The sequence below is a fragment of the Fragaria vesca genome, linkage group LG3, assembly GCF_000184155.1.
Source record: "Fragaria vesca subsp. vesca linkage group LG3, FraVesHawaii_1.0, whole genome shotgun sequence".
Taxonomy (NCBI): Eukaryota; Viridiplantae; Streptophyta; class Magnoliopsida; order Rosales; family Rosaceae; genus Fragaria; species Fragaria vesca.
The window spans coordinates 2,895,439-2,908,711 of NC_020493.1; the positions used below are offsets into that span (position 1 = coordinate 2,895,439).

The 13,273-nt window shown below is 38.4% G+C and overlaps 4 protein-coding genes across 4 annotated transcripts in view; 3 read left to right on the top strand and 1 right to left on the bottom strand.

Annotated features, from left to right (window-relative positions):
- The window catches only part of LOC101310880, a 1,534,871-nt gene that overhangs the window by 682,470 nt on the left and 839,128 nt on the right, over positions 1-13,273 (top strand). The gene's annotated exons all lie outside the window — the stretch shown is intronic.
- LOC101304842 (CBS domain-containing protein CBSX5-like) lies at positions 959-2,660 on the bottom strand. Its single transcript, XM_004293528.1, has 2 exons — positions 2,105-2,660; positions 959-1,905 (listed from the first exon to the last, which is right to left on the bottom strand). The coding sequence occupies exons 1-2, from the start codon at positions 2,458-2,460 to the stop codon at positions 1,071-1,073; spliced, it is 1,191 nt and encodes a 396-aa protein (XP_004293576.1). The 5' UTR covers positions 2,461-2,660; the 3' UTR covers positions 959-1,070.
- Positions 5,179-10,229, top strand: LOC101309425 (splicing factor U2af large subunit B-like). The gene is made up of 18 exons (XM_004293462.1): positions 5,179-5,303; positions 5,573-5,757; positions 5,918-6,046; positions 6,246-6,313; positions 6,834-6,892; positions 7,069-7,110; positions 7,202-7,261; positions 7,356-7,416; positions 7,517-7,629; positions 8,079-8,194; positions 8,327-8,425; positions 8,553-8,628; positions 8,750-8,838; positions 8,933-8,999; positions 9,111-9,206; positions 9,377-9,458; positions 9,545-9,612; positions 10,045-10,229. Exons 1-18 carry the CDS (start codon positions 5,280-5,282, stop codon positions 10,180-10,182), a joined length of 1,572 nt encoding a protein of 523 aa, XP_004293510.1. The 5' UTR covers positions 5,179-5,279; the 3' UTR covers positions 10,183-10,229.
- On the top strand, positions 12,025-13,268 carry LOC101308352 (stem-specific protein TSJT1-like). The gene is made up of 3 exons (XM_004293539.1): positions 12,025-12,352; positions 12,456-12,696; positions 12,779-13,268. Exons 1-3 carry the CDS (start codon positions 12,141-12,143, stop codon positions 13,091-13,093), a joined length of 768 nt encoding a protein of 255 aa, XP_004293587.1. The 5' UTR covers positions 12,025-12,140; the 3' UTR covers positions 13,094-13,268.

The window sequence follows — 13,273 nt, forward strand, 5'->3', positions numbered from 1 at the left end:
TTTTTTCTTTTTTCTTTTTTTTTTTTCCATTTGCTCTCAATGCTTTTGTTGTTATCACTTATCAGTAGAACACACATGAAGCCTATGATCACTACATTTTGATAACTGCAAAGTAACAGTTATATCCTGATCATAGATAACATATTAAGGAACAAATTGGAACAAGATATAGGTATGATGATCCAATCTAAAGATTAACTGTGGTTTGCTGTATGTTATTTAGAGAACTTTGGCAGTTTTTACCTTCCTCATCCCCATTTCCAGTGTGTATTAGAATGTATATGCTGAAGTAATGCAAGTAAGGTGGGCTGTTTTCTTGTCATCTTTGGTGTTTCACCTTTTGTACTGTTAATGTGATTCCTTGCATTTACGATACCAAAGACATGTTTTCAGTCTCTAGTGCAGTACCGCTTTATTTAACTAGGCCAAATGCGGTTTCGCCGCGGTGGTGGCGGGGCCGGCCACGGGTGTTGCCACCGGGAGAGGTGCGGTCGGAGTAGTGGGCCCCGCTACGGAGATTGGTGCTGTTGCGGAGGGGACGGTGGGACCCACTACAGGTGCTGACAGGAGGGACCATTGGTGTTGCCACATCAACGGGTGGTGTGACATCATTAATTGGGGCGTCGATGTCGGGGATTGGTGCCTCAGCATCGTCCACATTGTCATCAACAGTTGTGGTGGCAGGGATTTGGCCACTTGGCAACGGGGTGGTGGGATTTATCGGGTGATGATGTCTAGGAACAAAATGTAGAGGGTGGCCTTGAGTGCTTTGGAGGCCATTTTAGGTTGTGATGATATGAGGATTATTTGCTTAGACTCTTGAGAGGACTAGAATGTAATGGATTTGAGTGAGTTGTGTTTGAGAAATGAAATGGTTTGTGTTGTTATAAAAATAAAAATAAAAACTAGTCACAATAAACCAGAGCATAAAGCTATAGAATAAGCACAACAAGGAGTATCTGAAAAACAGAAGTGAATTTCCATTTTCAAAAAGTAGATTACAAACTTCCCCAAAGGAAAAAATTCATCATAACAGCACTACAGCGGTCTACAATTTTTGAACTTCAGATCTATGCCATGAACCTCAAACGATCCCGAAAAATTTTGAACATGCTTGCAAAGGTAACAATACCAGACAAGGTTCTATCCTCATCAACAACCCACACATAACTCACACGATGAGAAAGAGCCTGAACCATCACAGCCACCAATGAGCTGCATGGATAGCACACGATTGCCTCTGATCTCCTCACCAGCCTTGCCGAGTACCCTCCTAGCCTCCAACTCCTTCCCTGGCCAAACTCTTCGTCCGATGAAGTTGAACATATGGAAGAAGAAGACGAGAATGTGAAGTCTTCTTCCATCAACTCCAACAACCCCTCATACTTCTTCTCCAGCAACCTGTCTTTCACCAGCTGCACTTGGTCATCCCACGGACCACCACAGTCAATGTACGCCATCAGTTCCCCAGCAGATAGCGTCACGATCGCAGCTGCCACCGACTCGTGGAAGGTGTTGAGGGTATAAGGCGAGATCTCCCCGATCACAATGCCTTCCCCATCAAGAATAGCAACTGAAGTTTGCTGCACAAGGGACTGAGAGATCAGAGGTAATGCAGCTGAGGCAGGGTCATCATAATGGACTGCGAGCATGTTTATGGAGTCAATGATGTGGAGGGTGTTGATGGCGGTGTTCGATACATGGCTAAAGTACCCAATCGAGTTGAGTAGGTACCGGACAATGTCTTCTTGTGTGAGCCAGCAGTATTCCCGGTTGTTGTGGACGGTGGGGTTGAAGGAGTTGCTGTGGAGAAGCTTGTTCCTCAAGCCTGTGTTCCTCCGGCTTTCCAATGGTATCACAAGATTCTGTGCACCTTCCAGAATCAAATCCATAGCCTCCACCAAGCTGGGAATCAAACACAAAGCAACCAAAATCAGCACATTTTAAATAAAAACGAAAATTATAAACAAAGCATCAGAGAATAGATTCTTCTCGATCTTTTGGTTCATGAACTTTTATCCGACTCTCGTAAATTCTAAACCAATTTTCATCGCAATACTTTTCTTCGTTCCCAAAAAAAAAAAATAGAAATTGAATCTAGTACCTGGCGTGTGATTCCAAATGCCTAACAAGGGCGGTGGCGGGTTCCCTGAGAATCAAAACCTTAAGCGGAGCCTCGAGGGCTTTGGCCGGAGACGAACGGTTCTCTTCTTTCCCCAAATAGGCAATCACATCGAGCATGCAAACCTTCCCTACGCACCGACACTCCTCCTCCACAATGACGTCGTTGTTCCTCTCAGCGTGGTTGCAGCTCCACACGCTGAGGAAGGTCTCGCCGAGCCTCTTCAGCGCTGACAACGCCTCGCCGACGGTGGCGGCGATCGAAACCGACTTCAGCGGGGGCTTCCCCAGGCACAGATCGGCCACCTCATGCGAAAACAAACTCCGCGGTTGTGACATAAAAGACTCTACCAAACAAACTCAGAAACCGATCAGACAATAACCTCGAGCTGATGAAAACCAAAACTTAAACTTAGGGCTAGCTTGTGCTATATAAAGTTGATGAACGTTTCAGAAACCAATAAAGAGAACGTAAAAGAAAGCTTAACAGAGATTCAAGGAGGGTTTGAGCTTTGAAGGTTAGGCTGGTTATTTAGAGGCGTTTGTTACGGGAGGGGAGATATATATAAGCCTTTTGCCGTAGTGTACCGGAATATTACCTTTAACGGGTTCGGATTATGTGGACTCGGTAGTTTTACAGCAAATATGTGCACCCGCGTTGCCACGTGTCATTCGAAAGCCAACAGGATGCTGCCAGGTGGTGGATATGTAATGTGAGGGGACAAGTGGCGGAAGATGGTTGATCCAAGTGGCTGAGAGAAGCGTTGTTTGACCCAATTTTTTGGAGTGGGAAACCGTGTTTAGGAGATGATTCACATGTAGGTGTTATGTAAAAGTCCTCTTCAGCGTCGTTTTTGTGTGATAAAAAAAATTGGTCAAAATTCACATTTGTATGGGAGGGATTCGAATACGGATATTTTTTGGTAGAGAAATAGTTGATGCTACATAAATAACGTGGGTTTTGTTTTTTCCGTGTTATATCACAGGATTCAATCTATGCAATTCAATTTGAGGTTCCTGAAATTTTAGTAAAAATATGAATCCTATAGGAATTAGGAAATAAGTTATAATGTTGAAAGTTGAAACTCTATAAAAGGAAAGATATGGAAAGTAAGATCTAACACTCATAATTCAAATTCCTATTTAGTACAGGGGAATAGACTAGAATGACTGAATGAACAACATTATTATTCTTTTTATAATATTTTATTGATTATTGATTTATTGATTGTCTATATACTTCTGGTAAGATCCTGCATACTTGCATAGTGTTTTGGGTACAATAAAAGGCATCCAAATAGTATAAATGATCATAATTGAATTTTCGTAAAAATTTACAATGAAGATAAACATTATTTCAAATAAATAAATGATTTAAAGTATATGTTAGATTTTTCAGATAGTTTTACATGAAGTTCAAGCATCGGTCTTAGACGTCGTAAACTAGACATTTAGGTAGAAAATTTGAAACTTAGACTGACATACCTTATACACGTATTTGATATCTTAATTAGTATCGGATCGGATTTCGTGTCTATTTTGGTGTTTGTCATCTTTTAATCCTCTCATTTTCAAACTCTTTTCTTTACAATATACAAAAGCTGACAATATATATATATAGAGTATAGTATATAGATATAATAATACACATATATATAGACTATAGCATATAGATACAATAATACACACATATATATATATATAGACTATAGTTTATAGATATAATAATACACACGTTCATCATGCTAGTGCAGTAGTGCCACAAAAGTGTATAAATAGAAACTTTCCATTATTGGTCCACACGTCCAGTAACCATAGTTCTTCAACAAACTTTCCTAGTTAGACTAGAAGTCCATAACTGAGAAGTGTTAGTATATAACACTATAACCTACTGTGCTCCAGTAATTGCTATCCGTTATGTATATAAATATCCATTATAGAAACAACAACATGTAATATAATATGGTATAGCACTCAACAACCTAGCTACCCGGGTACTTCTATTAATCATTTCACCAGATATGACCTACCCGGCTACGTACCGATCAATTTTTGTCTTCCTCTGTTCACGGTACTAACTATTCATTCTAACGTATCTTGATATATATTACATTACTCTCCGAAATTGTGATATGTCGCATAAAAAAATATCTATTTTTGAGAGATTAGAAACGAATGCGGCAAACAAAATACCGCACAAAATTATTCAATTTTATCACCGTGTTAGAGTCCAAAGATACAACAAAGACCTGTGGATGTTGTGGTGATCATCCAACGTTACCCTGATGGGGTTGATAATTGGATTTATTTGGTTGTGATTGAAGATATAGGAAATGTGGCACCTATAAACGATGTATATGGTTAACAAAGGAACTTTCGTCACTCGTATTTTGTGTTGAGTTAGACAATTAGTTGGGCAATGATTATTTTCTTTAAAATGTTGGTCCAGATCCAACTGTTACCCACTACCAAAAGAGAACACATCAAATTGTAACAAAATCCCAAAAAAAAAAAAAACACATCAAATGGAGATTTAGAAACATTGTGGCCACATAAATCAACAAGTTATTATTAGATATGCTTCAATTCACATCATGGTACATCATCATATTAAATACATCAAGGACCCTAAGCTTTTATTTAAAATCTTACATAACCAAAATATCTGAATGTACCCGATTTTAGAACATAATCAAAATATCCTACCATAGAATAATAGTTAATCGTTATATGTGTCAGACCAAAAATGTAGCCCTAATATGGTGCTACTGGTGCATCACCTTACACGTTACGCGATACTATAGTCTAATACGACTTTCTTAGCTACCCGCATCGACAAGTGTACAGAGAGACCATACTACTCTACTTCAACTTCGAGGTCACGTGCGGTAAAAAAAAAAAAAAGTTCGAGGTCTCCCTGGACCAAAAGGAGAAGATCAAGCCCGTTTCGATTACGGGCCTGATAAAAAAGGCTCTGTATCAATTTGGGCCGTGAAAACAAAATCAGCCCAATAGTACTCGGTTGGTTCAATTAGACCTGTAGCGAGCTACAAGGACGATCAGATCCAGATTGGTGAGCTTTTTCTTCGTCTTCTTTTCTGGTTTCAGCGAATTTCCAAAACTAGGGTTTGGACTTTGGACCTGAAAATCGAGCAACAATGTCAGACTACGACAACAGCAAGGTCCTTTCTCTAAACCTCGTTGAATTATTTGACCTAATTTCTTATTAGTATGCATCATCGCTTCTCGAATCAAATGAAATTTTGGCTGAAATTTTTGGAATTCGGTTGCTGAATCATTTGGTTGTGAAATTGAGAAGAATTGAATGAATGAATTGCTTAAGCTGAATATGAAAAACGAGATGAAAAGAATCGAATTTGTGTTTGGATTGGTTATTATGATTGTTTTGAATTCGAAACTGACTGAGTTAGTTTTGGTTGATTGGATTCAGCACAAGTCTCATGGATCGGAGCGTGAGAGCTCGTGGAGGGAGCGAGAGAGGGGTCATGATAGGGAGAGAGATGATGACAGGTATTCGAGAGATACGAGGGACTACAAGGATAGGAGTGGAAGGTTTGACAGAGGGAGGAACAAGTATAGTGGATATAGCGGTCGTCGAAATCAGGATTATGACAGGTTGAAACTTATGTATATACTTTTCGGTTGAGTTATGAGCTGTTATTTGAGGTGTTTGATTCTTGTAATGGAATGATGGCTATCCAAGTTGTTGTCATTTTTGGTATTTGAGCAGTTTTTTGAGCTTCTGATATGCTTACATGATGTGTTTCTACTGTAGGAGTCGTGATTATGAACAAGATAGGCATCATGATCATGATCAAGATAGAGATAGGAGGCATAGACATAGGTCGCCTTCGCCTTCAAGGGAAGAAGATAGGGATAGATCAACCCGTTCTCGTTCAAAGAGGTAAACAATCATTTTGGTTTGGCGGTGTGATCATGAAACATCTAAGTTGATAGGATGCTGGTCAATCATGTTATGTTAGTTGCATATGCTGTTAAAGGATGTAGCATCTGTAATACAATTTATATTTCCCACCATTAATATTTTTTCTTGAAAGCTGCATTCTCATGCAATCCTCTTGCAATTGTATCTTTATCTACAGCAAGCGCGCAAGTGGTTTTGACATGGCACCACCTGCTGGGGCAGTGCTACCTTCTGCTGCTTCTTCAGGTTTGGATCTAACTAATGGATCACCACTCCTTTCAATCAAGGAATATGTAGCATTTCCTATCATTTAGTATCGCCTCATTTCCTGTTATATTTGTTCATGCATCTGAAAAAACTAGATTTATAATGGTTTACTTCAGAAACTGAGAGAAATTGTTGTGTTGTTTGGTTGTTGTCTGTTGTTGTTTGTATGTGTTTGCTTTTATGGTTTGGGTAAGAAGGCGATGTTGAGTTGGCGTGACTACGTAGATTGGTGTTCAAGAGAGAACCAATGCAATGAATAGCTGGATCTTCTTCTCCTTCGGCTGATACAGTTGCCATTTGGTAGACTTACAGATGTTTCCCTATCATCTGCAATGATGGAATTTGTTTCTTACTTAATTATTTCACGGTATAATAAAAAGGACAAAAAAATGTATTACATACCAGTTTAGTTGCGACATGATTTTGCGTCACATTACTTATCCTTCTGTTATTGCCTGTTCCCCTTTTGTTAGTATTAATAATGCAGGACAACTCTCAGGTTTTCCACAAACAATGCCGGGAGTGGTACAAAATGTAATGTCGTTCGGAACAGCATATGTATGTATTTTTCACCAGTATAAGCTTTGTTTGTTTTTACTGAAGTTCTTTTTTATTTTTGTTTTTGTTGTTTGTGTTATTTTTTCATCTAATTGAATGCTTATATACTTGTTCTTCGTTTTCATTTGTGATAATTTAATATTTTCAATAACTTCATTTGTTTTTGTACGGTACAGCCTACTCTTCCCATGATGCCAGCCCAAGCCATGACTCAACAGGTAAAGTTTGTATCATCTATATTCATCTACCATTTTCATGCCTTTAAATTTTCTTATGAATTTGTTTTCCTTGTTTCTTTCTATGTTATAGGCTACAAGGCATGCACGACGGGTATATGTTGGTGGGCTTCCCCCACTGGCCAATGAGCAGGTGATCTTTTAAATTTCCTCTATGCCTCTTATTTGTTCAAAGACATTTCTTGTTATGTTTTTAAGATATTGGAGTGCTCTCTTTTCTGTTGCAGACAATTGCCACGTTCTTTAGCCAAGTCATGGCTGCCATCGGAGGCAATTCGATTGGTTCAGGTCAGTCTAATCATTATCCAACTTAACCTTTCATTGGGTATGCAACGCCTATATATATTTCATGTGTCTGAGGTGTGTTTTCCAGTTTCTGAATTGGCAGGTGATGCGGTAGTAAACGTCTACATAAATCATGAGAAGAAGTTTGCATTTGTGGAGATGAGAACGGTTGAAGAAGCAAGTAATGCAATGGCCTTAGATGGGATTATATTTGAGGTAGCCAATTTCATTTGATCAATAATTTCGGTTTTTATTTAATATCTATGTTATTTGTCATAAAGGACAGTATAAATGACAATTTAGTGTAAAATATGAATGGTAGGGTGAAATAGAAAGCACAGGTAACTCTTTTTGAATAGTTGTCAGTTGTATCTGATTAACTCTTTTTTTTGGTTAATGATTAACAGAGCCATATATTTATTATACAGAACTGTTTTAAATACTTTAAAAATTAAAGCGAATGAGATTTGTGCTATTAACTGTATGGTTATCTCAGTGTCAAGTTACCAGGTCATGACAGGGATGTGATTTCTGGATCTTTTAAAATTGTATTAGTTATCTTAAATTTGCGGAGTTGGTCGTCCTGCAAAGTGGTGTTTGTGTGTGTACATAAGTGTCCTTTTCAAACTTTTTCTTCATCTGACATTCTCCTTTTGATGGCTCAGGGTGTTGCTGTGAGGGTACGAAGGCCAACAGACTACAATCCAACCTTGGCTGCCGCCCTTGGTCCTAACCAACCAAGTCCTCATCTCAACTTGGCTGCTGTGGGGCTTACACAAGGGTAAAGTTTACTTTTAGCCTTTCAATTTTGAGGATTACTGTGATTTGGTATTCTGTATAAATTATCCACTTCCAAACTATGAGTTGAGTTAAAAAGATCTTCTCGTATGCTAAATTTGGATTTGTCTGGCAGTGCTGTTGGTGGAGCTGAGGGACCTGATCGTATCTTTGTGGGTGGACTACCATACTACTTCACTGAAGCACAGATAAGAGAACTGCTGCAATCCTTTGGGTATGATCTAAAAGTTATATAGCAATCTGCCGTTCTTGTCCATGACTTGTCTTCTGGAATCTTCTTTTACCCATCAATTATGTCAGGCCTTAAATGCATATTCTGACATTAGAGTTGATTTTTGCAGACCACTTCGTGGATTTGACCTCGTTAAGGATAAAGATACGGGAAATTCTAAAGGATATGGATTCTGTGTTTATCAGGTAATCGTCGAGGATTAGCCACCCTTGCTCTAAATTAGTTATCTTCATTTGTACATGTATATGTACTGCTTTATTGCTGTCACTCCTAGAAAATTTGTCAACTGATGTTCAAAAACTTCAGGATCCAGCTGTGACTGATATTGCCTGTGGTGCTCTTAATGGCTTAAAAATGGGAGATAAAACTCTAACTGTCCGGCGTGCTACAGCCAAGTTAGTTTCTTCCAAAATCAATGCCACCTTTCATTTTCCAATTATTTCAAGCCCATTTGACTAAGTTCAAACGTTTTTGTAATTCTCTTTACAGCAGCGTGCAATCTAAATCAGAGCAAGAAAATATCTTGGTACAGGCACAACAGCATATAGCTATGCAGGTAAGACTAGTAACCTTAGTTTTTTTTTTTTTGTGTGGATACAACCATCTTTAGTTCCCTCTTTACTATATACAATTACATTGTTGGCTTATTTGTTTATTTTTCTTGTAGAAAATGGCGATGCAGGTTGTTGACATGAATTCTTTTGGGAATGGGATGGCATCAGTAACTACAGAAATGCCCACAAAAGTCCTTTGTTTGACAGAGGTATTAGTAGGGTTAATGATGCAATGAAAGTTCCATAGCACATAGTTGGTTTCGGCATCCATATTTTAGTTTCATCTTTTGTATGTCATTTTTTATTTTCATTTGACTTCTGGGTTAATATATGATGGTTTCAACTGCTGGCTAATTCTGGTGTTTTATTACAATGGAAGGCAATTACTGCTGAACAACTGGGTGATGACGAAGAGTACGTAGAAATATTAGAAGACATGAAGGATGAGTGCAGCAAATTTGGTATTCAAATTACATGATTTGTGTCTTTTCTGTTTTTACAGTTTATAACTTGGGACTAAGAAATTTCTCTTGTTTGGGATGGTTAGGAACTCTGTTGAATGTAGTTATTCCCCGTTCCAATCAAGATGGAGAAGAGAGTTCAGGTGTTGGAAAGGTATTTGAACTCGTGTACTCTCCTTTTTCCTGTCTTTTCTTGGGTAGTGAATATATGCATTTTTCTATCGAGTTGGGATGTGTCATCTGTTAGTTAGTTAGTGTGTGTGTGTGTTTCATTTGGTCAGTCGGTGTATCATTTGAAAGTAATTAGCATGCTGTTTGCTAGCATAGCAATGATAGCATCAGTGTGGGTAAATTAACTTAGTGTCTTTGATAGGCATGATATGTTTCTCGGTAACTTTAGAGCTTTCACTATACTAGTGAGGTATAGTAAACTGGTGACCTGATATACGGCTGTTTCGAACTTGGTTATCACTAACTAGTAGGGTAACACCTTTTTACCGGTATTTGGTGATGTAGTTTGTTTTGGCATTTCTCAAATTTTGGTGATTGCATCTTTCATTATACTAACTGATAGTTTCACCTGCAGGTCTTCTTGGAATATTCTGACACCGGAAGTTGTGCCAATGCAAAGAATGTACTTGGTGGGAGGAAATTTGGAGGGAACATAGTGCATGCGTATTATTATCCTGAAGACAAGTACTCTAGCAAAGACTATAGTGCGTAAGGATACTGGAAGTTGTGCGGCTGTGCCAATGCAAAGAATGAACTTGGTGGGAGGAAATTTGGATGGAACATAGTGCACATGTATTATTATCCTGAAGACGAATACTTTAGCAAATACTATAGTGCATAAAAGTCGCTAAGCTCCTCGACATGACATTTTGTATTGCAATGTGAAATAGGATAGCTGCCAATTTGTGATGAGAAATTCAAGATGCCCTGTTAATTTGTGATGTAAAATAGGGAATGGCTGCCAATTTGACGGGCAGACCGTTACTTTTTCTTGTTCTTTAAATGTTCTATTTATCATTGCTTAAAGAGTGATTTGTTCCGGTATATAGACCATGATATTTTATTAAAGGTCCTTTCATTTGGCTGGTTATTGAGTGATGTTGAGGCTAGAAGCGGCATGATACAATTTCTTATGAAGTTTTGTGTACTTTTTGGATCGACTCTTCATGATTGCAATAATGGAATTCTCTTCATGCATCTTCAAGGTTCATGTTGTACAGATTGAATTGGCCAGGTTAACTTGAATATTTCGGTTTTTGAAAATCTGGTTAACTTGTCTAACAGTTCTAACTTCTAACGGTGAAAAGGAGTTTTTTGTTTTTTTTATCACATTAACTCACAACCTCACTTGAGGGGATATTATGCCGTTAGATAAAATAATATTAGACCTAGTGAAATAGAGTTATTATATTAATTTTGTCACCTCCAAATACTAATGACGTGTTTATTGGAATGGAAAAAGATCATGAATTAGAATCAACATGAATGGAAGAGTTCATGAATATGAAGATGGATAATCGGGGCACATTGATTTCTTAACCCATGTCTACCTTGAATAGATAAGCATAGGCGGAGACAGAGATTATAAATGAGGGATGCTATCATTAATAAAAAGGTGTCATCGTTAACAAATTTCTCTAATTCAGTTAGATTTCAAAGACCAAATACATATAAAGCTAAAGTTTTGAGGGGTTCATGACACCTTTTGGTTTATATGTACCTCCGCCTATGTAGATAAGATTGGATTCATCTTAATTCCAATAAGTAGAAGCAGAAGTCAAATACAATGGAACCATTCCCTCGTACTTATGTTAGTAAACGAAAAATTCTCTTTATTTTATTTTAATTTTAAGTAAGTAAACGTGTATAAATGTTTAAATTGATCATCTTCACTCATTAGAAGGCTAATAAACTCATTTAGGAATTCCGACACGGTCCACCTAAAATGGGGCCATCCCAAGTTAGAAAATGTTATATCATACATTGACGGTTTATAACCATCCCAATATGACTCAAAATAAAATAAAAGAGACGTTCGCTATAAGATAGATATTACCTTTTTACAAATGGTAAAAACAAACAACTCATATAACAACCCTTTCTCGCTAATCTAAATAGAACGCTCGAGAGAGGAATATGGATGAGTAACCGACAAGATGTATACGATGACTCAGATGAGTGTCACTGTTCTAACCTTTGACTATTTCCCTTTTCGTACAAATCCATCCACCTTAAATCCGCCAAAATCGCCTGCCAATCATTTTGCCACGTCACGTAGGGATATTATTGTTCGTAGAAAAAACGCACGTTGACCCCTCTACCCAAAAAAAAAAAGTCACGTTGCCCCAAAATTTACGTTCATAATTGGATTTGTTTAACTCTAATTAAGATAGTTTAAGTCAGTTAATTACGGTGGGGGATTAAGAAATAGAACCAAATCTCAAACCCAGACTATAACTTCGCGCCTCCTTTAAAGTTTTGGATAACATTGCCACGCACCCAACCTTCAAATATAGTTTGTATATATATAACAACTATATCTATATATACCCCATTCTTCTTCATCACTATCATTATCTCTCTCTCATTTGTTTACCTACCAAGTAGTTTTCCATCTTTTGAGATCCCATCTTTGTTTGAGATATTTGTTTGAAAGAAGAAGAAGAAAAGATGCTTGCCATATTCAGCAAGGAAGTGGTGCAGCCACCGCAGGAGCTTAATAGCCCGGCCACGCCGTCGTCTAAGAAGCCGAAGCACCCTGAAGAAATCGTCAAGGATTTCATGTCATGCCATGACCCCGATAATGCTTTCTCTGTTTGCTTTGGAAACAAGTCCCTGATCGCTTATGTTCGTCCAGAAAATAACTTCTCCATGAATCAGAGGTACGTGCCCTTAATTTCTCTCCCTCTTTTCATGTCATGCCAATTAAGCACGTAGGGTTTGATCTAGAATTCTAGATAGATCTGAGTGAAATGGATATTGCAGGTTGTTCTGTTCGTTGGATGACATATACTGCGTGTTCTTGGGGAGCCTTAACAACCTCAGCAGCCTGATCAAGCAATATGGCCTTTCAAAGAGCACAAATGAGGCCATGTTTGTGGTGCAGGCCTACCGGACCCTCCGAGACCGGGGACCTTACCCGGCCGATCAGGTCATCAAGGATCTGGACGGCAGCTTTGGATTTGTGATCTATGATAGCAAGGCTGGAACTGTTTTTGCTTCATTGGTAATTAACTTGCTACACAACCAACATCCATATCCTATATATTGTCATATTTTACATTGTTCTCAACAATTGGTTTGTGCAGGATGCTTATGATGGAGTTAGCCTATATTGGGGGATTGCAGCAGATGGTTCGGTCGTGATTTCGGACAACTTGGGGGTCTTGAAGGAAAGCTGTTCCAAGTCATTTGCTCCATTCCCAACTGGGTGCATGTTCCACAGTGAGCAGGGACTCATGAGCTTTGAGCACCCAACCCAGAAGATGAAGGCAATGCCTAGGATTGATAGTGAGGGGGTCATGTGTGGTGCCAACTTCAAGGTTGATGTTCACTCAAAGGTTCAGAATATGCCTCGTGTTGGAAGTGAAGCCAACTGGGCTGCTTGGGGACAACATGCCTAGTTTCCAAGACCCAGAGACTTTATGACAGAAACTAATTTCATCTCATTTGGAACTTATGTTTATCTTGAATTTTGCTTGGCTTATTTTCGAGTATTCATGTATATATTCCTTCCTTTTTTTACCTTACGATGAGTATCTCTGTACAAATACATGAATGAAGTAATTTTTCTGGATCAACAG

Bases quoted from the DNA above. Each gene is read 5' to 3' on its own strand.
- LOC101304842 (XM_004293528.1), bottom strand. From the start codon at position 2,460: ATGTCACAACCGCGGAGTTTGTTTTCGCATGAGGTGGCCGATCTGTGC. The intron at 1,906-2,104 runs GTACTAGATTCA...TTTGATTCCCAG, and splicing joins CATTTGGAATCACACGCCAG to CTTGGTGGAGGCTATGGATT.
- LOC101309425 (XM_004293462.1), top strand. From the start codon at position 5,280: ATGTCAGACTACGACAACAGCAAG. The intron at 6,047-6,245 runs GTAAACAATCAT...CTTTATCTACAG, and splicing joins ACCCGTTCTCGTTCAAAGAG to CAAGCGCGCAAGTGGTTTTG. The intron at 7,630-8,078 runs GTAGCCAATTTC...TTGATGGCTCAG, and splicing joins TAGATGGGATTATATTTGAG to GGTGTTGCTGTGAGGGTACG.
- LOC101308352 (XM_004293539.1), top strand. From the start codon at position 12,141: ATGCTTGCCATATTCAGCAAGGAAGTGGTGCAGCCACCGCAGGAGCTT. The intron at 12,353-12,455 runs GTACGTGCCCTT...TGGATATTGCAG, and splicing joins AACTTCTCCATGAATCAGAG to GTTGTTCTGTTCGTTGGATG. The intron at 12,697-12,778 runs GTAATTAACTTG...TGGTTTGTGCAG, and splicing joins GAACTGTTTTTGCTTCATTG to GATGCTTATGATGGAGTTAG.